This window comes from Chiloscyllium punctatum, chromosome 40 (assembly GCF_047496795.1).
Source record: "Chiloscyllium punctatum isolate Juve2018m chromosome 40, sChiPun1.3, whole genome shotgun sequence".
Classification (NCBI taxonomy): Eukaryota; Metazoa; Chordata; class Chondrichthyes; order Orectolobiformes; family Hemiscylliidae; genus Chiloscyllium; species Chiloscyllium punctatum.
Genome location: NC_092778.1, coordinates 26162270 through 26188329, shown reverse-complemented (window position 1 = coordinate 26188329; position 26060 = coordinate 26162270). Strand labels below are relative to the sequence as shown.

Below are 26060 nucleotides of genomic sequence, written 5' to 3'. Positions count from 1 at the left end.
TGCGCGAAGGAGAGAGGGCGAGCGCGTGAGGGAGAGACAGGGCGAGTGCGAGGGAGAGGATGTGCGCAAGAGAGTGCATGTGAGAGTGTGTGTGACAATGCACATGCGAGAGGGATGCGTGAGGGGGATTGCACAAGAGGGAGACAGCGCATGCGAGAGCAAGAGAGACTACGCGAGAGACAGCACGTAAGAGTACATGAGAAAGTGCGGTAGAGCACACTTGAGTGTGCAAAAGTGTGCGCGAATGAGAGTGCGCGCATGAGGAAGAGACTGCATGCGAGAGGGTGCATGAGAGAGTACATGTGAGTGAAAGAGGGTGCACGAGAGACAGCATGCGAGAGACAGGCTGCATGAGAGAGGGCGCATGAGTGAGTGTGTGAGACATAGAGGGCAGAAGAGTGAGTACAGGCACAAGGGCAAATACGTGTGCGAGAGAGTGTGCACGCGTGAGAAACAGCATGCAAGAGATTGTGTGAGAGAGTGTGCATGCGAGAGTGCCCGCGCAAGAGAGAGTGTTCGAGAGAGAGCGTGAGCGCGTGCAAGAGAGAGACTGTGTGAGGGAGAGCAGGCAAGAGATTGCACGTATAAGAAAGGAGTGCACACGAGTGAGAGGGGGAGAGAGAGTGAGAGTGCATCTGAAAATGTGAGAGAGAGAGAGTCTGAAAATGAGAGAGGGAGGGCACATGCACAAAAGAAAGAGACGGTGAACATGCACAGGAGAGAGTGCAAACGTGAGGGAGAGAAGACGAGCGCACATGAGAGAGGGAGAACGTGCACACGAGAGAGAGAGGTGCATGAGTACGGAAGAGGACAACCACAAGAGAGTGCACATAACTCAGAGAGAGCATGTGAGAGTGTGCATGAGAGTGCATATGCGAGAGAGGCATGCGTGAGAGGGAGTGCACAAGAGGGTGTTAGAGCGAGAGTGCGCAAGAGGCAGCATGTAAAAGAGTGCACGAGTGTGATACAGTGCACGTGAGAATGTGCAAAAGTGTGCACAAATAAGTATGTGCACAAGGAAGACAGTGCATGAGAGAGTGCTTGCGAGTGAAAGATGGCGCATGAGAGACAGTGCGAGAGAGAGTGCACACGAGAGAGAAGCTGCATGAGAGAGGGCGCACAAGTGAGTGTATGAGAGATAGAGGGCACAAGAGTGAGAATGGATGCAAAAGCAAGTACGTGTGCGAGAGAGTGTGCACGCGCAACAGTATGTGAGAAACAGCATGCAAGAGATTGCACGAGAGAGTTTGCATGCGAGAGAGTGCCCGCGCAAGAGAGAGAGTTTTCGAAAGAGAGTGCGAGTGTGCGCAAAAGAGAGACTGCGCGAGGGAGAGCAGGCAAGAGATTGAACGTACAAGAGAGGAGTGTGCACAAGAGACAGAGGGTGAGAGTGAGAGTGTGACTGAGAACGAGAGAGGGAGGGCACATGCACAAAAGAAAGATGGTGCGCGCATATGGGAGAGAGGGCAAGCTCGAGGGAGAGAGAAGGCGAGTGTACATGGGAGAGAGGGAGAGAGAGGCGCATGAGCATGGAAGAGGGAGAGCACATGTGCACGAGAGATGGAAAGAGGAAGACAGAGCGTGAGAGGGAGAGGACACATGCACGAGTGAAAAGAAGTGCATGAGAGAGAGAGAGAGAGAGAGAGAGGGAGAAAAACTGCACGCGCACACTAGAGGGAGAGACTGCGCGCAAGCACAGGAGACAAAAAAACTCTATTCAAATGTAGAGCACAAGTACAGTGAGTTAGACACAAAACTGTCACTTAAGATAGGGGCAAGACTGCCCAACCCCAGGCCCCATGAAGTCACAAGTCCTGGGGGAATCAACCACATTTCTCTGCTGGGCCCTGATTATGAAGATATATTTGTAAAAAATAAACATTTAAAAAGAGAAACAAGGTAGAGTATATATGGAGGAATATCCAGTGTTTAAGGTTAGCACCTGTTAGCTAAGCCATAACTGATCTGAATTGGCAAACTGGTAAAAGGATATCTCAAAGGGTTGCATGGTTGCAGGAAATAACAGACCCGGGGAGGTACAGGTTTATGGAGGAATTTGAAAATAAGAATGAGAATTTTAAGAACAGTGGTGTTATCTAACTGGACACCAATGTTGCTCAGCGATCACACAGGAGATGGACACAGTGCAAGTTAGTTCATAGAAAGCAAAGTTTTGGATGAATTCAAGGCTGGATTGCTCTAAATAAAGTACACCTGTGTAAAATGAATAGGCATTGTATTTCAAGATACCCAAAGTATTAAAGATAACAAAACCGAAAATACTGGGAATACATAGTGGGTGTGACAGCTCATGAAAAAGGTGGGAGAAGGATTTAATTTTAACATGCAAACACTTTGCCAAATAAAACTACATATTAGGTGTTGAACTCTTTTGTCTTTTATCGATGTAGATATCTACGTATCTCCAGAATTGTGCACTTTCAATTTGAATTTCATTTTAACTCTAGCAGTCATACTTGAATATCATGAACAATATTCTTTCATTAAATAAAAACTTGAGACTGAACTATTTTCTAATTACTAACCTCTAACTGAATAAAATAGTTCTCGGATGCAGCAAATAGTCCAGTCAGCCTCATAATGAAGGAGAGGATGCTAGGGTTAATGTCCCTTTGCTTGGATACGTTTACAATTACGTTTGTCAGACATGGGGTTCTCTGTAGAATATAGAATTCTGTTTCTGAAGGGAGCACAAAAAAGTAAAAGCGAGTAAAATTTTACACAAATTTACTGTCCAATTTTATCACTGCAGTTTATAACGTTTTTATATTTAACATAGGTATCAACATTTTCTCCTTTGCCTGGTGGCACTGAGTTCTTGCAAAGGTTCAGACTCAAGGACATTGATTGCTGTCTGGTAGTGTGAGGTCATATTCACTGTGTCAGCGTACTGTTTAATCAGTAGAATATCTGAGCCAAGATTAATGCTGTACCCAGTCAAATATCCAGAATTGTGTTTTTTAACAGGAATTATTAGATAACGATCAGTAACCAGGACTCTACCCAGTTTTCTCCTCTCTGAGGCCAGTTTCAGCACTATTCTCATTGTAGGCTCTGATTAAACACAGGCTGAGGATCACACTTAAGGCATAGTCTTATGCTTTGGTTTCTCTACCTTAAATCAATTTGTAACAATAGGTGCAATTTGTCATCTGCTCAGAGGTAACAAACGTTATTACATCAAGTATATTATAATGCATTGATGTTTAATAAATACATTCCCTAGATAACAAAAACTAGACAGTCAGGCAGATGGATAAAATGCCAGATGAAATGAATAGAAGCCCAAAAAGGGGGAAAGGGAGGATTGCAGATGCTGGAGATTAGAGTTGAGTGTGTGGTGCTGGAAAAACACAGCAGATCAGGCAGCTTCTGAGGAGCCAGAGAATCGAGCCAGAATTCTCTGGCTCCTTGGATATTGTCTGACCTGCTGTGCTTTTCCAGCACCACACTCTCGATACAGAAGCCCAAATATGTTCATAAAAAAGACAATAGCCAAAGCTCAATTCAGATCCATGTACATGTTATTTCGACACGAATGAGTCAAGCAAGTCTTTTTAAAAATAATCCATTTCACATTAATTTAGTGTCAACCCAGGTGCATTTTCTCCCAAGTTTGAAATCTCATATGAAAATTCTATAGGATGGTTGCTGTGGGAAAAAAAGTCTCACTGGTGGCAAAATAACGTTGTAGCAGAATTGATATAATAGCTTTAATATCAAAACATAATTCTCCATTACTAGATTACATTGATATGTAGAAAAAATATATTAAATTGTGCAATTAAAATTTATATCATATTAGGTACTGGTTGTGTTAATCAAGATTTCAAAATAAGTGAGTATCCAGTTACCATTTTCTGTTATTGCCCGGAAACAATCTAGCAGCTTCTCCAAACAGGTATCATCAACAACTGTTTGCCTGGCATCTCCTAATAGTGAGAAAACACGGGGCAACAACTCCACGTACTCACTTTCCATTTTCCAATTATATGATAAATTCTCTAAGGGGAGAAAATAAACAAAATATAAATCCTCATGTTCTTGTACAGTACCTTCTGAGTTTTAAATTTGCCAAAAGTTTTAAATTTGCTACAATTGGCAGGTAGTTCCTTAGCATAACACTGCAAAAAAAATGATATTCTTCGAGAAGCTCCTATTCAAAATAATTCACCAAATACTATCTGTTTTTCATCCCATCTTCAGAACTGTAAATTATTTACGTCATTTTAAGTAATTATGATTAATTGTCTATGTCTGTTTTGCTAAAAATCAAAATTAACACTTTTTCCAAGCATCCATTAAGTTCTTCTTTTGGTTATAAGAACTTGCATTCATTAAAAAAAAGTACTACACATACTGAAATCTGAAATGAAATCAAAAACAGCTTGAAATACTCAGCAGTGAGGCACAGAAGAGTGAAATAGAATTAATATTTCTGGTCAACAACTCAGTTCTGAATAAGAATCATTGATCTGACAACTCAATTTACCTTCTACAAAAGCTTCCAGCATTATCTGTTTTTTAATAGCTTTTATTTATTCCTTGATAGGACATAGTAGAGAATATATCAGAATCAAACATATTTATGGAAGAATGTTGTGAAACTTGAAAGCGTTCAGAAAATATTTACAAGGATGTTGCCAGTGTTGAAGGATTTGAGCTATAGGGAGAGGTTGAATAGGCTGGGGCTGTTTTCCCTGGACTGTCAGAGGCTGAGGGGTGACCTTATAAAATCTTGAGAGGCATGGATAGGATAGATAGACAAAATATCTTCCGTGGGGTGGGGGAGTTCAGAACTAGAGGGTATAGGTTTAGGGTGAGATAAAGAAGAGACCTGAGGGGCAACAGGTGGCACGCGTATGGAATGAGCTGCCAGAGGAAGTGGTGGAGGCTAGTACGATTGCAACATTTAAAAGGCATCTGGATGGGTAAATGAATAGGAAGAGTTTGGAGAGATATGGGCAGGTGGGACTAGATTGGGTTGGGATATCTGGTCGGCATGGACGAGTTGGACCGAAGGGTCTGTTTCCACGCTGTACATCTCTATGACTATGACTCTACAGCCAACTATGCTAAAATGTGAAGATGATCAACATTAATACTCTCAGCTTCAGAGTTACTTAAGCTTGGTAAGGGCAGACATTGGGCAGAAAAGGTTATAATTTGTTTAGTTCTTTATTAAGTCAAACTTGGAAAAATGAAGACAATGAATCAGCAAAAATGAAGAAGAGATCAATCCTCGAGTAAGCAAAGCCAGGGAACAAAATTTCAGAAAGGGTCCAGTTGAGTTCGGAATACAAGTTGTCAATATTTCAGAGTAGGAACAGTGTGTCTAGTGACTGGCCACACCAGGATCACCTCAATACTAAATTTAGCCTAAACGCATAGATAAAGGTAACTGTAACACTACTGTGGTTTCAGTATATCTTTGTTCCAAGTGTACAAATGTTACATTTTGTTACAGAAGAACTTTGGTAAGTCAGATTCTAAAACAGAAATGCAGTTTCTTACAAAATAGGAACTGAGAATACTTATTTAAAATAAATCATTTCTAATCAGATCTTATTTTGAGTGCAGATGTGTCTGTCCCTCTGAAAGAATGTTGTGCTGAACATGATGCTAAGTTAAACTAATCCCTTCTGCCTGCCCTTAGTCCATATCCCTCCATTCGTTTCCTTTGACAACAGATAAGGAAAGGCAAAGGCAAAATACTATAGAGACTGGAAACCAGAAACACAAATTCCGACAGTATCTATGGGGAGTGAAATAGAGTTAACATTTCGCGTCAATAATGTTTTAATAAATAGAAGATTGCAGGTTTCAATTTAAATCAAGTTTAATATGTACGTTTTCAACCTGGCATCATAACTATAAGATGGTCAGCAATAAGTCTCGTATAAAACCCAGAAGAAAGTTCCTTTCCCTGAGAGTGGATAGAATGAGTGCTTGAGGAGAGTGGCATAGGTGCATTGAAAGATGAAGTATAAGAGATTAAAAAATACCAAGAAGATGAAATAGAAGAGAATGGGAGGAAGCTGGTGTGCATCAGTAGTACAGATGGGTCTAGTGGGCCATTTGTCAGCTGCTCATTCTGGAGGCTTCCATATCAGTCAAATAAACTGCAAAGTGAGGGAAGATTAAACTAGACAGACACTCTCCCACTATCAAAGCTGGGAAAAGAGGATTCCAGCTCCGCTACAACAATCGCCTTAAATGACCGAAAGTTTTAATTTAAACAGACACCTGGGTTGAACAATCAATCCGAAAGCACAGAGCTTGGATACGAGCAGCAACCGAACGTAACCGTCGCCATGTCCTTCATCCGACAACCAGACTGGACCACCATTCATTCACTGGGGGGGAGCACGAGGAATATTTCACAACAAACCCTCAACAATAACGGTGATTCTCAGACGAAGTCAAGTAATGCTTTTAATAAATTCATATAGATCTATTTATGAAAACTATCTGAATTCAACAACCAGCAATTACCTCTAAATCCTCCCTACAACTCAGTGTTTTCGCCCCTCTGAATGTTTTCGAACCGGCGGGCCCGCGCAGGACTCGCCCGAACGTGCCCCGCCCCTTTCCCCCTCGGCGGGCCCGGACACGCGCTTCCGTGCTCGCTCTTTCTTTTCCGGCCGCCCAGCCAAGGCAGAATGAAGGAGACGAGTGGGGACGGTGAGGCCCGGGAGGCTGATGATGAGTTGGCAGAGGTGGAGGAGCCCGAGGAAGGCTTCAGCGACCCCGAAGGCTTCGAGGACGATATCTCCGATGAGGGTAAAGTCAAGGGCTGGGGGTAGTTTTTGGTATTCGGGCACATGGAGGGGAACCGGTTCAGATCCCGAGTCCATGTGCGTTTGGGAGTGATTAGAGCCTGAGGCCTTGTTGGGCCCGGAGCCGGCTTCAGAGAAACGGGATGAGTAGGCAGGTTGGCTGGGTCCCAGCTGATTTAGGAATGGCAGACTGTAAATTCTGTAGTCTTTAGCGTTGTGACAAAATGTGTATTTTTTTCCAAACGATAGCCTGCACCGTGAAGGGTGGTGCACCATTAATTTGGAACACCACTTCGTAATTTAAACCCCGGAAGACACTTTTTTTTGCTTTAAAGAATTTTCACGCATTTTGTTTAAAATGACTTAATTAGAAATTACTAACCTCCAGTTGATCAGTACCATTAATGTGTATTTTAGGGATGCAAATTACGATTGCATGACGTGAAGTATATTGAGTTAACATTGTGTGAACTACAGCGTAGTGGACATATCTGCAAAGGCAGAGTTCTTCAAATTAATATCACTTTAAATATCACTGTACTCTTGGGTAATCCATATCGAGAAGGGAGCAATGCCAGACAGGATCCTTTCATAAATTAGATGAATATACAATGTCTTCAATAAAAGAAAACATTGTTAACAGCAAAACTAAATCATTCACTGTAATCTAAAACATTGCAAATGTAAGTTTAGCATGGTTGTAAACTGGTTTGTCTGATTACAAACTAGAAAATCTGTAAACAAAATAGTTTAAATCTGTGTTAATTTGATCTTCCAAAAATGGTGGAAATATTTGTATTTCATGTACTTTGGGCACTTTATCAATTACTAAGACCTTGAGATAGAGTTGCAAAATTAAGTCACTTTGCACATTGGATCTGCTGTTCCATTCAGTGAGATTGAGCCTGATCTGATAAAACTCTATTCCCCTTTTCTGCCTCTCTTCTCCTCCCTCCACCCCCCACAATCCTTGATTCCTTTACTATTTTAAAAATCTGTCGATCTCCGCCTTGAATACACTTAGCACAACCAAGCCTCTGTAGCCTTCTGATAAAGAATTGCATAGATTCACTATCCTGTGAGAGGTAACTGCTGCAATTCTCACCTAACTGAGTGATCCCTTAAAGTAAAATCATTCACTTTGGCCTGAGACCCTTCCATAAGGGGAAGCAACATCTCCACACCTGCCCTGTGAAATCCCTGAAAAATTTTTTGAAGTATATTGAGTTCTTTTATAACATGGTTGTGTTCTTCCCGTGCTATAGAAAGATCTCACTTTAGGAGCTGCTGTAATTGTATTTCAGTCAACACACATTTTAAAAGTTTGCGCTTTAGAAATAGTGGCTCCAATTCGTCAATTGCATTGCAGTGAATTTGTGTTGATGAAACATGTGTTATAACAATAAAACTATCTCTAATTATTCTGAACTCAAGTGTACAGGCCCAACCTAATCTGCCTCACTGCATGAGACCCATACCCAGGATCAACCTAGTGTGTCATCTCTGTTTTGCTTTCCAATGCAAGTGAATCTTTCCTGAAATAGGGGAATCAAAGCTGATTACAGTATTCAAGGTGGAGTTTAATTAGTGCCTCATGGTTTTAGCAAGATTTTTTTATTTTTATACTCCATTTACTTTGAAATAAAGGACAGCATTCTATGTGTTTTTCCTATTTCTTGTTGAACTTTCATAAGCTAGTGTTTTGGAAAGGGTTCTGAAGCCCATTCACAGACACTCCCACATAGCTGTGTTGCCGCTTTCTGCTGTCTTTCTCCGTTTCAGTAATATTCAACTGTTCCGTCATAGCCAAGTGCATAACTGTACGTTTTTCCATGTTATATTTTCCGTGTTAGGGGTGGCACGGTGGCTCAGTGGTTAGCACTGCTGCCTCACAGCACCAGGGTCCCAGGTTCAATTCCCACCTTGGGCAACTGTCTGTGTGGAGTTTGCACATTCTCCCCGTGTCTGCGTGGGTTTCCTCTGGGTGCTCCGGTTTCCTCCCACAATCCAAAGATGTGCAGGTTAGGTAAATTGGCCATGCTAAATTGCCCATAGTGTTAGGTGCATTAGTCAGAGGGAAATGGGTCTGGGTGGGTTCCTCTTTGGAGGATCGGTGTGGACTTGTTGGGGGGGAAGCGCCTGTTTCCACACTGTAGGGAATCTAACCTAATCATTACATATTGCATTTGTCAAATTTTTGCCCATCTGTTGTATGTCTCAACAGACTGTCATCCTCACTGCTTGCCTTCTCATCAGTTTTTGTGTCATCGCAAACTTGGTGATAGTACAGTCTTGTCAAATCATGGATATTTCTTGTAAATAATTGTGGCCACAGCACTTCATGAGTTGCAGATTGCCATTGTGCCTCCTTATCCCAAGTCTTCTATAACTTAGTTAGTCAAGCTTATATCCATGCTAATATGCTACTGCTTCCAACACCACCGGCTCTTAAATGTTTGGCTCAAGTCCTGAAACTCTTTTCCTGATTACATTGTGTGTCCAAGTGAACTGCACTGGTTCAAGAGGGCAACATGTGTTACTTTCTCAAAGGCCATTCAGGGTGGGCAGTAAGTGCTAGCCCAGCCAGCATTGTCCATATCTTATGAATGAATATTAAAACAACAGTAGTCTAAGATATATCCCTTATCAAACACCTAGAAAGCTAAATTTGTTGCATCCACTGGTTAAGCCGTCTGACTGGAAACATTAATTGTGGTTGAATATTGCTTATTGTGGTATTCCAGATAGCTGATGCATATGCTATAGGATAACATTGAAGAAAAAAATGAAAGCAATTGCTGGAAGCGCTGAACAGATTAAACAACAGTTGTGTAAAAGGGAGCTGAATTAATATTTCAGATAAATGGAGCTAAAGCTTCAGTGCAGTACTGAAGGGGTCCTACATTGTCATTGGTGCGATCTTGTGGAAGAGACATTAAATGAACTTCCTGGCTGGCTCAAACTTCTGGAGTTCCTGCAAGTTCCCATGACTACTCTGAAGAAGAGTAGGAATGTTTTTCCTAGTCTCCTGGTCAATATTTATCTCTCAATGAACATGCCAAAAAAAAACTTTCGAGTATATATCACATCGATGTATGTGGAAGCTTGCTGTGGGCAAGTTGGCTGTTGTTACTTATTGTGAATACTCTACCAAAGTATTTCTTTGTCTGTGAAGTTGTCATCAAAAGTATATATAGGTATGCCTTTTATTTCCAATTTCCAGCACCTGTATTTTCTTATGCACAAATAAAATTTTCACGTGAGGGCACTCATGATATTTTATTCGTGCTTTTCTGCTATTTGCGGAAAATCTAGCAATTCTTGTCATCAAGGCATATGTTGCTGAGGATAGGATGTAGTCTCACCCTCTGCTTGCATCCTTTCAACCATTCCATCTGACTGTGTCACTGAGGCAGCCCTACTGAAAGTTGCAATTGCCATCTTTGAGCACAGCTATTCTCTCCTTGTTCATATTTAGTTGCTTCTGGATTGATCATTTGTTCAGTAATTCATGATACATAAGAAATAAGAGCAGGAGGCTTGAATAGAACAGCAATTTATTGTCACTTGTAAGTATGAAAATACAATGAGATGTGTAAGTTTCCACAATTTGGCATCATTTTAATTACATAAATTATAAATAGAAATAATTGAGACAAAATTAGGACAAAGTTAATCTTTTACCCCTCCATGGCAATCTGGATTTATGGATCGGCTATGGGCCTCCAAATCTAGAATTTCTGCACCGGACTCACCATGCAGCCACGGCTGAAAGTGATGTATCGCCACCATAGCAAGGAGCTACAGACCGATCTGCCAAGTCACCAATGCTGAAGCTGTTAACACATCGGTCGTTGCCTGAAGCCACCTTATTGCCACCAAAACCATCATGCAGCCACCATTGAAACAGCTGCCAGAAGGAATGGACCAGACCCACAGACAACGAAGCCTTCAATAAAGCTGTGGCCACTAAGGCAACTATTCGACATTCGGATCCACCACGGCTGCCACTGCAGCAGGCCGTCATGACCACCTTCCTCCACAGTTGCAGAAAAGAAAACCTGAACTTGAGGACAGAGGAGAAATGAAAAAAATGAAGAGACAAAATAAAAAGTACAAAGAAGAATGCTGTCTTACAGGTGAGCAGGAATGGGAATTAATGGGCACGTAGCCCAAACATTTCCTTTCCTGCTGTCATCTTGCACTGCCTCTAGTGCTGTCTTTGTGGTTATAAGTGACCTTTGTCAGATTGCCATAGCTTAGTTCATACACGCTGTATGCTGAATATATTTGCAGCCTAGCTTTCTGCTTTGTCCCCACAGTCACTTTGTGTATGCCTACTTTTGGCTCCTCATTTCTCTCATTAACATTGCTGTTTGTTGGCATCATTTTGTATGCTGGTAGTATTCTCAACTCCATACCCACTTTTGCATTTTCAGATTGGTTAAACAATGTATATTTGAGTGTGAGCCTGGATCACAGAGTCATACAGCACAGAAACAGACCCTTTGGTCTGACCAGTCCATGCCGAACATAATCCCAAAATAAACTGATCCCATCTGCCAGCTCCTGGCCCATATCCCCCCAAACCTTCCTTTCCTATTCATGTATTTATCCAAATATCTTTTAAATGTCGTAAATACCTGCATCTACCACTTCCTCTGGAAGTTCATTTCAAATGCAAATTACCCTCTGTGTAAAAACAATTTGTCCCTCATGTCGTCTTTAAATCTCTCCTCTCAGCTTAAAAATGTAGCCCCAAATCTTGAAATTCCCCATCCTGGGAAAAAGGCAACTACCGTTAACTCTATCTATATCCCTCATGATTTTATAAACTTCCATTAGATCGCCTCTTATCCTCCTATACTCCAGCAAAAAAGGACCCAGCCACCCAGCTTTCTTTATAACTCAAACATTCCCTCCTGGTAACATCCTGCTAAATGTAACAACTTCAACATGATTTCCCAACTCCTACACTTAAAGGACTGAGCAATGAAGACGAGCATGCCAAACACCCTTCTAACCACCCTGTTTATATATGACGCATGCTTCAAAGAAATATATACTGACACCCTAGGTTCCTCTGTTCTGCAATACTGCCAAGTCCTACCATCAACCATCTAAGCCTCACCCTACCTTTGCTGTACCAAAATGCAACACACTACACCCATCCAGATTGAAATCCATCTGCCATTCCTCAGCCCATTGACTGATTTGATCAAGATCCCTTTGTAAAGTTGTATAGTTAGTAAGTTTGCAGATGACCCCAAAATTGGAGGTGTAGTGGACAGTGAAGAACAACGGGATCTTGATCTTGATCAGATGGGCCAGTGAACTCAGGGATGGCAGATGGAGCTTAATTTAGATAAATGTGAGGTGCTGTGTTTTGGAAAAGCAAATCAGACAAGATTTATACGCTTAATAGTAAGATCCTGGGGAGTGTTGCTGAACAAAGAGACCTTGGAGTGCAGGTTCATAGCTCCTTGAAAGTGGACTTGCAGATCGATAATATAGTGAAGAAGACGTTTGGCATGCTTTCCATTTATTGGTTAGAGGATTGAGTATAGGAGTTGGAAGGTCATGTTGCGGCTATACAGGAAATTGGTTAGGCCACTTGGAATATTGCATGTAATTCTGGTTTCCTTCCTATCGGTAAGATGTTGTGAAACTTGAAAGGGTTCAGAAAAGATTTAAAGGATGTTGCCAGAGTTGGAGGATTTGAGCTATAAGGAGAGGTTGCATATGCTGGGACTCTTTTCCTTGGAGTGTTAGAGGCTGAGGGGTGACCTTTATAGAGGGTTATAAAATCATGAGGGAAATGGATAGGGTGAATAACCACGGTCTTTTCCCTCGCAGTGTTCTGAGTCCAGAGCTAGAGGCATAGTTTGAGTGACGGGAACAATATAAAAGGGACTTAAGATGCAACTTTTCATGCAAAGGGTGGTTGCGTATATGGAATGAGCTGCCAGAGGAAGTGGTGAAGGCTGGTACAATTACAACATTTGGATAGGTACATGAAAGGAAGGGTTTAGAGGGATATGGGCTAAGTGGTGGCAAATGGGACTAGATTGTTAGGATACTTGGTTGGCATGGACACGTTGGACTGAAGGGTGTGTTTCTGTGCTGTACATTTGTATGATTGTAAAATCATCTTCACCTCTACTATGCCATCCATTTTAGTGTCATCCTCAAAATTATTAACTGTCTTCTTGTACATTTGTGCGCTGAGCCGGTAGATTTGTTCTGAGACGTTTTGTCACCATGCTTGGTAACAGTGAGCCTCCGATGCAGCACTGATGTTCAGTCCTGCTTCCTATTTATGTCTTGGTTTGTTAAGGTGGGTCATATCACTTCTGGTACTTTTTCTGAGAGGTTGATAAAGGGCACAGACGGTCATCCTGAACAGAGCACAATACAGAGGAACCTCAATTATCCGAACATCAGATTATCCAAAAGAGAGTTCAAGGTCCTGATTAAAATATTATACTAGAGGTGTTTCCAACACTGATCATGCCTTTTTGTTTACTGTCATTAAAAATGAACTCAGCTTGCTGAAATGCTGCAGAGAACAGTCCAGGACATTCATGGGAGCCCAGGCACTGAACCCAAATGACTGAATGCCCGCCCTCCCACTCCCCCTCTCCCACACCATGCTTACCGTGGAGTTCTACACAAGGATGTACCCTGAACCCTCCTCCTCTAGATAATCTCTCTAACATTGTTCTGTACAGGGCAAAGGTGGAACTTGACAAAATGTGTGCGTGCGCGATTTGGAGACTCATTCCCCAAAGGCAGCAGCAGTGTTACTGATAAAGTCCAATCTGGCTACCCCAGAAGGCAGGGCGCAGGCAGTCGGGTCAGATGGGGGCGGTGGTTCAGGCAGGGCTGCTGGGGTTTGGAGGCGGACAGGGTAGACGGCTGGGGTGTGGATGGTGGGTGGGGCGGGCGGGCGTGGTGTGTGGGGATGGGTGGGGCAGGGGGGTTGGATGGTTGGATAGGGGGGTTTAGATGGGGTTAGGGGTACGCATAGGGGACGGGGTTGGGGGGAGTGGGTGGGAGGCCATGCGTATGTGTTGTGCCTAGTCTCCTGAACGGGGAGCAGACTGAGCAAGTGCTCATTGTGTCAGTGCCATTGAACTGATTAGGGGTGCGGGAAGGCTTCAGCAATGTTGTACGTCCCTTCCACACAAATATGTGTCTGCTCAGATACAAACCCTGAGACAGAGGGAAAGCAAGGAAAAAAGGAAACTTCAAAAAAACTAAGCCCCAGAGGAGAGGCATTGAATCAATTAACTGAATAATCAGTTATCCGAACAAAATAGAGCCTGCCCATCTCGTTCGGATAATTGAGGTTCCTCTGTACATTGAGAAAGCAAACACACTAGTCGTAGATACCGATACCTACCAACAGGTAGCAATGGACCCAACTCCACAGCTAGAAATCTGTATTACAACAACCCCAAGGAAATTTCAAGACAAGTGAAATTAACAAGATAGACCTCAAGAATGAAACCTGAAGGATCCAACACACCCCATTTCTGCGGATTACCAAAGGTACATAAACAAGGGGCCTCCCTCAGACCCATTGACTCATTTCCTGGTACACTGGCATACAGATTAGCAACAGAATTGCAACACACACTGAAACACCTAGTAGAAGCCTCGAGCCACTCCCCCCAGGAATTCATTAATATTATCAAAGACAAGGTAGACGGCGACGTGGTCATGGTTTCCTTTGTCGTGATGGCCCTATTCACATCAGTAGACATCACCTTAGCCAAAGAAACACAACCAAGGACACAAACTACTCGCATCACCAACTTCACCAGTGAGGACAGTGATCTCAAACTAGTAGACCTGGGTCTCTCAATCCACTTCAGCTTCAATGACAAGACCTACAAACAAATCAATTGGACACTACAGGATCACCAATATCTGCAGAAACAGTTACGCGATCACTCCCATGATCCAGCCCAAGGTTTGGGTCTGCTATGTGCTCGATTAGATTACTTACAGTGTGGAAACAGGCCCTTTGGCCCAACAAGTCCACACCGAAGCGCAACCCACCCAGACCCATTCCCCTACATTTACCCCTTCACCTAACTTGCACATTTTTTGGAATATGGAAGGAAACCGCAGCACCCGGAGGAAACCCACGCAGACACTGGGAGAGTATGCAAACCACACACAGTCGCCTAAGGTGGGAATTGAATCTGGGTCTCTGGCGCTGTGAGGCAGCAGTGCTAACCACTGTGCCACCGTGTCGCCCACATGTGGATGACCCCTTTTAGAAGAAACTCACAAACCACATCATGACTGGTATAAAGTTCTCGAAAGAGAACAATAAGTGACAGTAGAACGCAAAGCCAATGGAGAGCTACAGACCAGTGTTTACAGGAAAGCCATACACACTGATTAGAAACTAAATTACAGGAGCAATCATCCCAACACACGCAAATGGAGCTGCATCAAGACATTATTTAAATGTTAAATAATGTTTAAATGTTAAGCCACTGTTAAATAACACACTGCAGCACCCAGGAACGAAGAGAAGTAGAGGAAAAACACCTGTACAACATATTCAGAAACAACGGGAACAAACATTACATTGGACAACCAGGCAGGAAACTAACCACTAGGATAGATGAGCTCCAACTAGCCACCAAAAGACATAACCAAATATCACTAGTCTCCATGCTCACAGACAGAGGGTCATCGGTTCGACTGGGACAATACATCCATCTGAGATAGGCTAAACAAAGACCTACGCAGGAATTCCTCGAGGGCTGGCATTCAAACTGGAACTCCGTTAACAAACATATCGATTTGGACCCCAATTATCAACCTCTCGGAAATAAAACCGGATATGATATCATAGCAGACCAAGAGACACACATAGGAAGCGGTACAGAACACCCAGCACTTCATCGGAGGCTCTAGCATGGTGATAAAATGTGTGAGAACCAATCTACCAGCTCAACTGTACAATCTGATCCACAACCTGAACTACAAGTCGTCTCCAAAATGGCAATCATTTACATAAATTCATTAGCCACAGTTGAAAACATTGTACATTAACAATGTATTTTTGTTGTAAACTGGGTATTAATTATTTGTTTTCACACAGCAACTTCTTTCCTAATGGTAGAGCCAAGTTCAAAACATATGCTATATTACGTAGTCTGATGAAACTTGTCACTACACATTACACCAAATAAACTGCAAAGCAGGCAGGTACGTACCTGTGTTCATAGCATATATCAAAATAAGTAAGTTCCACAACAGAACTAAAACTGGCTTATAGTAGTGACTATGAAACATTACTACTCTATTACAGTAAAAATATCTAACTACGCACTTTATAATTGTTGGTTAATGTACAGGAAAAAGAAAATCAAATCAAAAATTTAGAATAATTTCTTCAGCTTCTCTAGGTGATTAAAATCCATCCAGGAGACACTGATCACGATCATGTGCAAACTTCACTCTCAGACAGTAATAGACATATTAGATTCTATTTAAATGGATAAACTAGCAATTAGCATTGGACTCTCAAACATAAGAGTACAGCAGAAAAAGTCAAATACAGGTCTTCTGCTATAACATGTGTTTCCTTAATGCAAATTCACTGAATTGTGATTGATCTGAGGATACTGTTTCTAAAGTGCGAGCATTTAAAATGCGTGAGTCGGCTGTAATGCCATTACGTAGCCGGTGTGTTAAAATCACACTTTACAAATAGCATTTTCTTTTCTGTAATGCAGTGTCAAGTCTGACAGCACCAAACCTACCACCCCCCCCCCCCCCCCCCAAAAAAAAAACTTTTGATACTGTTGGGGGACAACTTCAGGACATAACATTGGAAGCCAAATCCATGGCGTCATTTGGTTCTGGTGCATAGGTAGCAAGGTGGAAGAATAGCAGGACTCAAAGATAGGGGATTCAATAGTAGGTGGAACAGACAGGCATTTCTGCAACTGCATGATAGTATGTAAGTAAAGGCATTAAACAAGCAGAAATGCATGCAGTATGGGTATAACTTTAATCATAGGTGTCTTTAATATAAATTGTATAAACCAAATTCGCAAGGCTAGCAAACTATATTGTGAAGAATTTCCTACAATTGTATGTGGTGGTCTTTCAGACCAATAGGTTAAGGAACTAACCCACAAACAGACCATTCCAGAATGGGCACTGTGCAATGAGAAAGGGTTAATTAACAGTTTTGTTTTGTGGGGTCCTTTGGGGAACAACTACTGTTATGTGATGTAATTCTTCATGAAGACGAAAAGTAAATTGGTCAAATCTGGAAACTGGTTTCCTAAACCTAAACCTATTAGGGTATGAGGTGTAAATTGGTAAGAATGGACTGGAGGACCTGACTGAAATGTTTTGACTGTGGGCAGGCAATAGTTAATATTTAAAGAACAAGCCCATGAATTCAAACAAGTATTCATTGCTGTCTGGTGCGAAAATACAAGAATTAAGGTAGCTCAACCATGGTTTACAAGTGAAGTTAGGGATAGTATTAAGTCCATTAAGACTCAATTGCTAGAGAAAGCAAAGAGTCTGAGGATTGGGAGTATTTTAGAATTCTGCAAAAAGATGAAACGTTTGATTAAGAAGAGGAAGATAGAGAATGGGAGTAAAGTGACAGGGGACAAGTAAACTGACAGTAAAAGTTTCTATAAATCTGCCAAGAGAACAGATGAAAGACATATGTAGGTTCCTTACAGTGAGAGCCAGGGAAATTATTGTGGGAAGACTGGTAAATTGAGGGGTCCTGAAAATGTTAAATTGTGAGAACAATTGGAAAATTGCATATTAGAACATTTGGAACACATTAACAGAATTGGACAAAGCAAGCATAGGTCATAAACGGCAATTCATGCTTACCAAATCTACTGGAGTAGAATATGAGTGAAGCACTGCATGTGATGAGTTTGGATTTCCAGAGGCTTTTGATGTCATATCAGAGGTTAATGGACAAAATTTAAAGCACATGACATAATGGGTAATATATTGACAAGGGTTGACATTGGTTGACAAGAAACAGGTGGTGGGAATAAATTATTACTTTTTTTAAACTTGTGGGATCGGACAGTGAAGAATGTCATACTGCAAGGATTTGTGCTTGGGCCCCAGCCTATGATTTTGAGGAACCAAATTCAATGTTTCTGGGTTTGCTTATGACAAAATTAGGCAGGATTCAGAGTTGTAAGGCGGCTTCAAGGAGATTTCAACAAATTGAGTATGTGAGCAGATGCGGCACAAAGTGGCTAAGTGTCAAGTTAGACTCTTTTGGTGCTCAAACAGAAAGGATAATTATTGAAATGGTATCATGTTGGGAAATGGGAATGAATAAAGTAATCTGGGTGCCCATGTATATCAGTCAAAGAAAATAGACTGGCAGGTACAGCAAGCAAGTAGGAAGGCAAATGGCATTACAGGTAACCTCCGGGTTGTGAATAGGTTCTCTAAGGAAATGTTCATATGTCGGATCTTTAAAATTATATCTCTGTACGAAATCACGATTGTTAAGTCAACACCCCCTGTCACTGGCCATCACTGAAACAGATTTCAGTTGTGACATTTGAACAGGGTCTTAAGACTGTACTAGGAATACCATATGTAGTTTTGGTCTCCCTACCTCAGGATATACTTGCCAAAGAGAGTGCTATCGATGTTTGCTTGGCTAATGCTGGGAATAGCAAGACTCCTATCAGGAGAGATTAGCTCATCTGACCCTGTAATCATTCAAGTTCAGAAAGCTGAGAGGAAACCTGAATGAAGCATAAAATTCGAACAGGGCTCGACAGATGTTTCCTTCTTGGGAGTCTGGAATCAGAGGTCACAGTCTCAGGGGTAGGCCATTTAGGACAGAAGCGAAGACGGCTTTCTTCACTCAAACTTTCCCCCCTTTCAAAAGCTAATCTCAATCCTGAGGTTACTACTTCTGAGATCCTACTTTTTAACTTGGTTCCTAAATCGCTAAATTCTACTTGTAAGACCTCATTCCATTTCTTTTAAACCTATATTGTTTGTGCTGATATGCACCACGACAACTGGCTGTTCACCCTCCTCCTTGAGAATGTTCTGCGGCTGATCAGAGTAAGACCTGTGCACCTGGGAGGCAACATACCATTCGGGAATCTTGTTTTTGACCACAGAACTGCCTATCTACTCCCCTTACAATTGAATCCTTTATGACTATAGCACCTTTTACTGCCCTTCTGAACAGCAGAGCCAGCCACGGTGCCATGAACCTGGCTACTGTTGCCTTCTCTGAGCCAACTCCCCCGTCGGTATCCAAAATCGTGTACCTGTTTTCGAGGGAGATGACCGCAGAGGACACCTGCTCTACCTTCCTGCTCTTTCTCTATCTTTTTGGTCACCTATTCCCTTTCTCCTCTCAGCAATCCTAATCTGTGGTGTGACCAATTCACTAAATGTGCTATCGACCACCCCCTCAGCATCGTGTATGCTCCAGAGCCATCGTGCAGTTTAACAAGAGCTGCACCTGGACATCCCTCTTGCACGTGAAGGAGCCAAGGACATCAGTGACATCCCTGAGCAACAGGAGCATATCACAGGTCTGCGGTATCCTGCCATTTTTAATCTTAACTTTAGTCTTAACTTAGATAAAGCTTTAACGAAAGGTTTTTACAATTGCACAGCAAAATAAAAAAAATTCTTACTTTCTCAACACACCAGAGTTCTATTTTTCTTACCTTCTCAACACACCAGAGGAAGAGGGGGACATGATATATGTAGTGTCTCTGGTTCAGCTGCTGCCCAACTTTATCCCTAAGTTTTAGAATACTCATGGACAAGGATGAGAGCGCTAAATTGCAGGAAGGCCAACTATACCAAAATTTGGCGGGAGTTGGGGAATGTAGGTTGGGAGCAGCTGTTTTTAGGTAAATCCACATTTGATATGTGGGAGGCTTTTAAAGAGAAGTTGATTAGAGTTCAGGAAAGATATATCCCTGTGAAAATGATCGATTATGGCAAGGTTAGGGAACCATGGATAGCAGGTGAAATAGAGACAAGCTAAGAGGAAAAAGGATGTGTACATAAGGTCTAGGCAACTGAAGACAGGCAAAGTTTTGGTCCTACATTCCTGATGTTCTTCCAATCTGAAACAAGGAATAAAGAGGGCTAAAAATGGTCATGAGATATCTTTAGCAAACAGGATTAAGAAAAATCCCAAAGCCATTTTTTCGTATATAAGGAGTAAGAGGGTAACTAAAGAGGGTTGGCCCACTCTTAAACAAAGGAGGAAAGTTATGCTTGGAGTCAGAGAAAATGGGTGAGATTCCTAAAAAGTAAATAGAACAATACAGCACAGAACAGGCCCTTCAGCCCTCTATGTTGCGCTGACCTGTGAACTAATCTAAGCCCATTCTCCCGACACTATCTCATCATATATGTGTTTATCCAAGGATTGTTTAAATACCCCTAATGTGGCTGAGTTAACTGCATTGGCAGGCAGGGCATTCCACACCCTTCTCACTCTAAGTGCCTGCTTCTGATATCTGTCTTCAGTCTATCACCCCTGAATTTGTAGCTGCGCCCTCTTGTACAAGGTGACATCATCATCCTAAGAAAAAGACATTCACTCTCTATCCTTCGTGGCACGGTGGCTCAGTGGTTAGCACTGCTGCCTCACCACCAAGATCCCAGGTTTAATTCCAGCCTCGGGCGACTGCCTGTGTGGGGTTTGCACATTTTCCCCATGTCTTCGTTGGTTTCTTCTGGGTGCTCCGGTTTCTTCCCACAGTCCAGCGATGTGCAGGTCAGGTGAATTGGCCATTTATCTGCATTGAACTCCATTTGCCACCTCTCAGCTCAGTTCTGCAGTTTATCCAAGTCCCCCAGCAACCTGCAACATTCTTTCACACTGTCCACCACTCCACTGACTTAGTGTCATCAGTATTCACCAAGGAGAGGGCCATGGCAGATGTTGAGGTTAGGGATCGATTTTTGAGTACTCTAGGTCAAGTCGGCCTAAGGAGGGAGGAAGTTTTGGGAATTCTAAAAAGCATTAAGGTAGACAAGTCCCCAAGTCTGAATGGGATCTACTCCAGGTTACTGAGGGAAGTGAGAGAGGAAGTAGCTGGGGCTTTAACAAATATCTTTGCAGCATCCTTGAGCCCAGGGAGATCCCAGAGGACTGGAGCATTGCTAATGTTGTCCCTTTGTTTAATAAGGGTAGCAGGAATACTCCAGGTAATTATAAACTGGTGAGCCTGATGTTAGTGATAAGGATGTTTTTGGAGAAGGTACTGAGGGATACAATCTATTCCCATTTGGAAGAAAATGGGCTGATCAGTAATGGGCAGCATGGTTTTGTTTAGGGAAGGTCATGTTTTACAAACCTCAAAGAATTCTTTGAGGTGACAAAGTTGATTGATGGGCAAGGGCTGTGGATGCCATATATATGGACTTCAGTAAGACGTTTGATAAGGTACCCTATGGTAGGCTGATGGAGAAGGTGAAATCGACTGAGGTCCAGGGTGTTCTCGCTAGGTGGACGGGAAACTGGGTGGGCAGCAGGAGACAGAGATTAGTAGTTGAAGGGAGTTCCTCAAAATGGAGAACTGTGACCAGTGGTGTTGTACAGGGATCCGTGTTGGGATCGCTGTTGTTTGTGATATATATAAATGATTTGGAGGAAGGTTGGCAAGTTCGCAGATGACCCTAAGATTGGCAGAGTAGCAGATAGTGAAGGGGACTGTCTGAGAATACAGCAGAATATACATAGATTGGACAGATGGGCAAAGAGGAAGATCCAATTCAAGAACAAACCAAACAGCAAATAAAAAAGTCCTGGGGAACATTAACGTATAGAGAGATCTGGGTCTTCGGGTCCATTGTTCCCTGAAGGTGGCAAAGCAGGTCAGTAAAGTGGTCAAGAAGGCAAACGGCATGCGTTCCTTCATTGGACGGGGTTTTGAGTACAAGAGTTGGCAGGTTATGTTGCAGTTGTATAGGACTTTGGTTTGGCTGCATTTGGAACACTGCGTAGAGTTCTCGTCACCACGTATTGAAAGGATGTGGATGCTTTGGAGAGGGTGCAGAGGAGGTTCATCAGGGTGTTACCTGGTATGGAGGGCACTAGCTATGAGGAGCGGTTGAATAGATTAGAATTAGCTTCATTAGAAAGAAGCAGTTTGAAGGGGGACCTGATTTGAGGTCTACAAAATCATGTGAGGTATAGACAGGGTGGATAGCAAGAAACTTTTTCCCAGAGTGGGGGACTCAATTACTCGGGGTCACGAGTTCAAAGTGAGAAGGGAAAGGTTTGGGGAGGTATGCATGGCAAGTTCTTTACAGAGGGTGGTGGGTGCCTGGAAAGCATTGCCAGTGGAGGTGGTAGAGGTGGGAGCAATAGTGTCATTTAAGATGTATCTAGACAGATACATGAATGGGTTGGGAGCAAAGGGATACAGATATTTAGAAAATAGGGAGCAGGTTTAGATAGATCTGGATCAGCGTAGGCTTGGAGGGCTTGTTCCTGTGCTGTAATTTTCTATGTTCTTCTAACAATGATTGGCTACATCATTAGCTTGGTAAAGGATTTAAAAGAATGTTGCGACTAGTGGAATAGTGGGACTGAAGAAAGAGCCAGTGTACTCAGTTGTAGCATAACTGAATTGAATTATGACTCTTTTTTAAAAAACTTTATCTTAAATTATTGACAAAACAAGCTGTCAACTGAAGGTTGATTGCAGTGCTCATGATTTTGCTCCTTTTGTATGACTGGCTAGTAAAGTTAGCATGAGGCTACAGCAAGCACTTAGAACTGCAAACAGTGTGTACAACAGGAAATCTTCTCCAACCTCTTCAAGTAACTCAGTGTTTAAATCAGGCTACACAAGTTAATGTCAATGGATGGAAGCCAGAACGCCAATGACCAGTTTGTGTAGAAATCTATATTTTGAATGAGTTAACACCAGTGCTACCAGATGATCTAAGATAAAGGCAAGGACAGATGATGTAAATGTGGTTCCTCTGATTTACAAGATATAGCTTATTAACTAGGACATTGTGTAAACCGATTACTTGATCCAGTTGAGGCGATAAATTGGAAAGGGGTACACGCAAAGAGGAAAGTATTATTTCAACAGAATGGGGTGGGTCTTCCAAAGTTTAATTGGCAATGTCAATTGCATTACAGCAAATTTGCATTAACGAAACTCACCTGATTGCAGAAGACCTGTATTTTTCTATCAAACTCTTATTTGGTATGTTTGTAAGTCCAATGATTATTACTAGTTAAATAGAACTTAATATCACTACTCCTGTCTGAGAGTGAAGTCTACCCATGATCGTGATCAGTGTCTCTTGGACTGATTTTGATCATCTAGAGAACTGAAGAAACTATTCTCTAAATTTTTGATTAGAATTTCTTTTTCCTGTACATTAACCAAAAATTATAATTATTGGTAACATTCTTGGAAATCTTTTTTACCCCTTTTTGTGGGTGGCACGGTGGCACAGTGGTTAGCACTGCTGCCTCACAGCGCCAGAGACCCGGGTTCAATTCCCGCCTCAGGCGACTGACTGTGTGGAGTTTGCACATTCTCCCAGTGTCTGCATGGGTTTCCTCCGGGTGCTCCGGTTTCCTCCCACATTCCAAAAATGTGCAGGTTAGGTGAATTGGCCATGCTAAATTGCCCGTAGTGTTAGGTAAAGGGGTGGAATGTAGGGGGGTGGGTTGCGCTTCGGTGGGTCGGTGTGGACTTGTTGGGCCGAAGGGCCTGTTTCCACACTGTAAGTAATTAATCTAATCTTTTCCAATTTAATAATGTCCTTCCTACAGCAGGGCAACCAGAACTGGACACAGTGCTCTAAAAGTGGCTTCAGCAAGGTCCTGTACAACTGTAACATGACGTCTCAACTCTTAGACTCAGTGGTCAGTAAGCGTGCCAAATGCCACCTTCATCACCCTGTCAACTTTCAAAGAACTATATACTTCAACCGCTATGTATCTCTGTTTGACAACACTCCCCAGGGCCCTACCATTAACAAGTCTTTCCCTTGTTTGTCTTACCAAACCACCTCCTTTATCTCAATTAAACTTGATCTGCCACTCCTTGGTCCATTAGCCCAGTTGGCCAAGATCCCATTTAAGGATATAACAAAAAGATCAGGAAACTGGTGGTTATGAAGCAGGAAGATTTTAATAATTCCCCACATAAGAAGTTAAGAAATTAAATTTAAATCATTTTGGTTTGGATGAATTATACTGATACGTATTGGGAACTGGTTAGTGGACAGAAGACAAATAAATGATTAATTTTTATGCTGACGCATTATGACTAGTGGGGTATTGCAAGACTTGGTGCTTGCACCCAGCTGTTCACAATTTGTATCAATAATTTGGATTAAAACATAATTAGCAACTTTTGAGAAGGTTTGTAGCTCAGGATGTAAGTTTGCTCGCTTAGCTGGAAGGTTTGTTTTCAGACATTTCGTCCCCATACTAGGTAACATCATTCACCTTCACTGGAGGCAAGGCTCACGCATTATGTTAGTGAGCAAACTTGTCTCCATAAAATATAAGTTCAAGAGTTCTTCAAGGGGATTTGGGGAGACTTAGTGAGTTGGTTAGAATTTGGTAGGTGCAGAAATGTGAGCCAACCCACTTCCATAGGATGAACAGAAATCCAAACCTGGAGTTTCCATTCTGGGTCAAAACTGTAACTAAAAGTTGCCCAAAGTGTTGGAGAATTTACAGCAGAAACAGTGCAGTTCAGTTGAGCCAACCTTACAGGTGGCAGTGCAGTAGATTGGTGATGAAACCATGCCCCATCTCTTGCAGTTGCTGCTGTATTCTGTGATTTAAATGTCTTAGAAGATATGAGAGAAGCTGGGGTGCTGGCTGGAGGAGAGATACAAATGGTAGGTAAGTGGTTGAAGACTTAAGGCAAGGGAGGGATGCGGGTTGACATGCTGAGTCTCATCAGGCAGGAGGTACTGGTGGATGTCAGTCAGTCAGGTCCGGGTGAGGGCACTGTCAGGATCGATGTTGAGTTAGATTTTTTTTTAAGATTTAGATTCCCTACAGTGTGGAAACAGGCCCTTCGGCCCAACTAGTCCACACTGGCCCTCCGAAGAGTAACCCACCCAGACCTGTTCCCCCTGACTAAAGCACCTAACTCTATGGGCAATTTCAGCATGACCAATTCACCTGACCCGGGTCCCTGGTGCTGTGAGGCAGGGAGTTGCTCAATTTTATAGTTAACTTGCTTTAGCTTTTGACTTTCACCCTTGTGTTTTTGTTAGTAACTATTCGGCTAGGTGAGGTGGAACGAGTCTTCATCTCTGACTCCGAGCTGGTGAATTTTTCAAGAGATTCCAGATGCCTCATAATTGCCCATCAGAAGTTTCAATGTCTGTATAGTTCCTGTAGAGTTAGTTTATATCAGGACTTCTGCATTTTTCTGATGTGCAAATCCAGTGTACACTTCAGCAGTGGCAGTCTTCTATTGAAAGGTCTGGGCCATTGAATATTTCTTAAATAGGAAGAGGCTGATGAATGTTGAACTTCAAAGGGGCTTGATTGCTCTTGTTCATGAGTCATCTGTTAACCTGCAGGTACAATAATTAATTAGGAAGGCAAGTAGTATGTTGGCCTTTATTACAAGACACTTTCAGTATAAGAGAAAGTGAGGACTGCAGATGCTGGAGATCCGAGTCAAAAAGTGTGGCACTGGCAAACTACAGCCAGTTAGACAGCATCTGAGAAGCAGAAGAACAGGACGTTCCTGATGAGTCAAGATTAGAGTGGAGGTGGAAAAGCATAGCTTCCGAGGAGCAGGAAAATCGACGTTTCAGGAAAAAGCCGTTCATCAGGAATGATGAAGGGCTTTTCCTGCTCCTCAGATGCTTCTTGACCTGCTGTGCTTTTCCAGCACCACTCTAACCTTGACTCTAATCTCCAGCAGCTTGCAGTCCTCACCTCTGCCCCGATGATGAGCCTATGCTTGAAACATCGATTCTCCTTCTCAGATGCTGCCTGACCAGCTGTGGCTTTTCCAACGCCACACCTTTTGACTTTCATATAGGACCACAGTTAACTCATTAATTGCAAAGACCCTTGGGTGAGAGGACACTAGCTTTGGAATTCTGCACGCAGTAGAGATTTGTATATGTATATGTTAAAAACTAAGATTGATGGTTTTCTACGTCAAGAAATGTTGGTATCACAGGAAAGTGATTATAAAGTTGATGTGTCGTCATACCAGTGAA

The 26060-nt window shown here is 42.4% G+C and overlaps 2 protein-coding genes across 3 annotated transcripts in view; one reads left to right on the top strand and one right to left on the bottom strand.

Annotated features, from left to right (window-relative positions):
* The window catches only part of brat1 (BRCA1-associated ATM activator 1), a 69741-nt gene extending 63319 nt beyond the window's left edge, over positions 1–6422 (bottom strand). Inside the window, exons 1-3 of one of the 2 annotated variants that reach the window (XM_072559501.1) lie at positions 6268–6422; positions 3876–4025; positions 2547–2701 (exon numbers count right to left, since the gene is read on the bottom strand). In XM_072559501.1, the coding sequence (XP_072415602.1) occupies positions 2547–2701; positions 3876–4002 (282 nt within the window). In that variant the 5' untranslated portion in view covers positions 4003–4025; positions 6268–6422. Of the gene's footprint in view, positions 1–2546; positions 2702–3875; positions 4026–6267 lie in introns of those variants that run through there. The other variant, XM_072559502.1, reaches the window with a different exon arrangement.
* Positions 6423–6626: 204 nt separating this feature from the next.
* Positions 6627–26060, top strand: part of LOC140464443 (eukaryotic translation initiation factor 3 subunit B) — a 76492-nt gene continuing 57058 nt past the window's right edge. Inside the window, exon 1 of the mRNA XM_072559498.1 lies at positions 6627–6804. Within this exon, the coding sequence (XP_072415599.1) occupies positions 6684–6804 (121 nt within the window). The 5' untranslated portion in view covers positions 6627–6683. The remainder of the gene's footprint in view (positions 6805–26060) is intronic.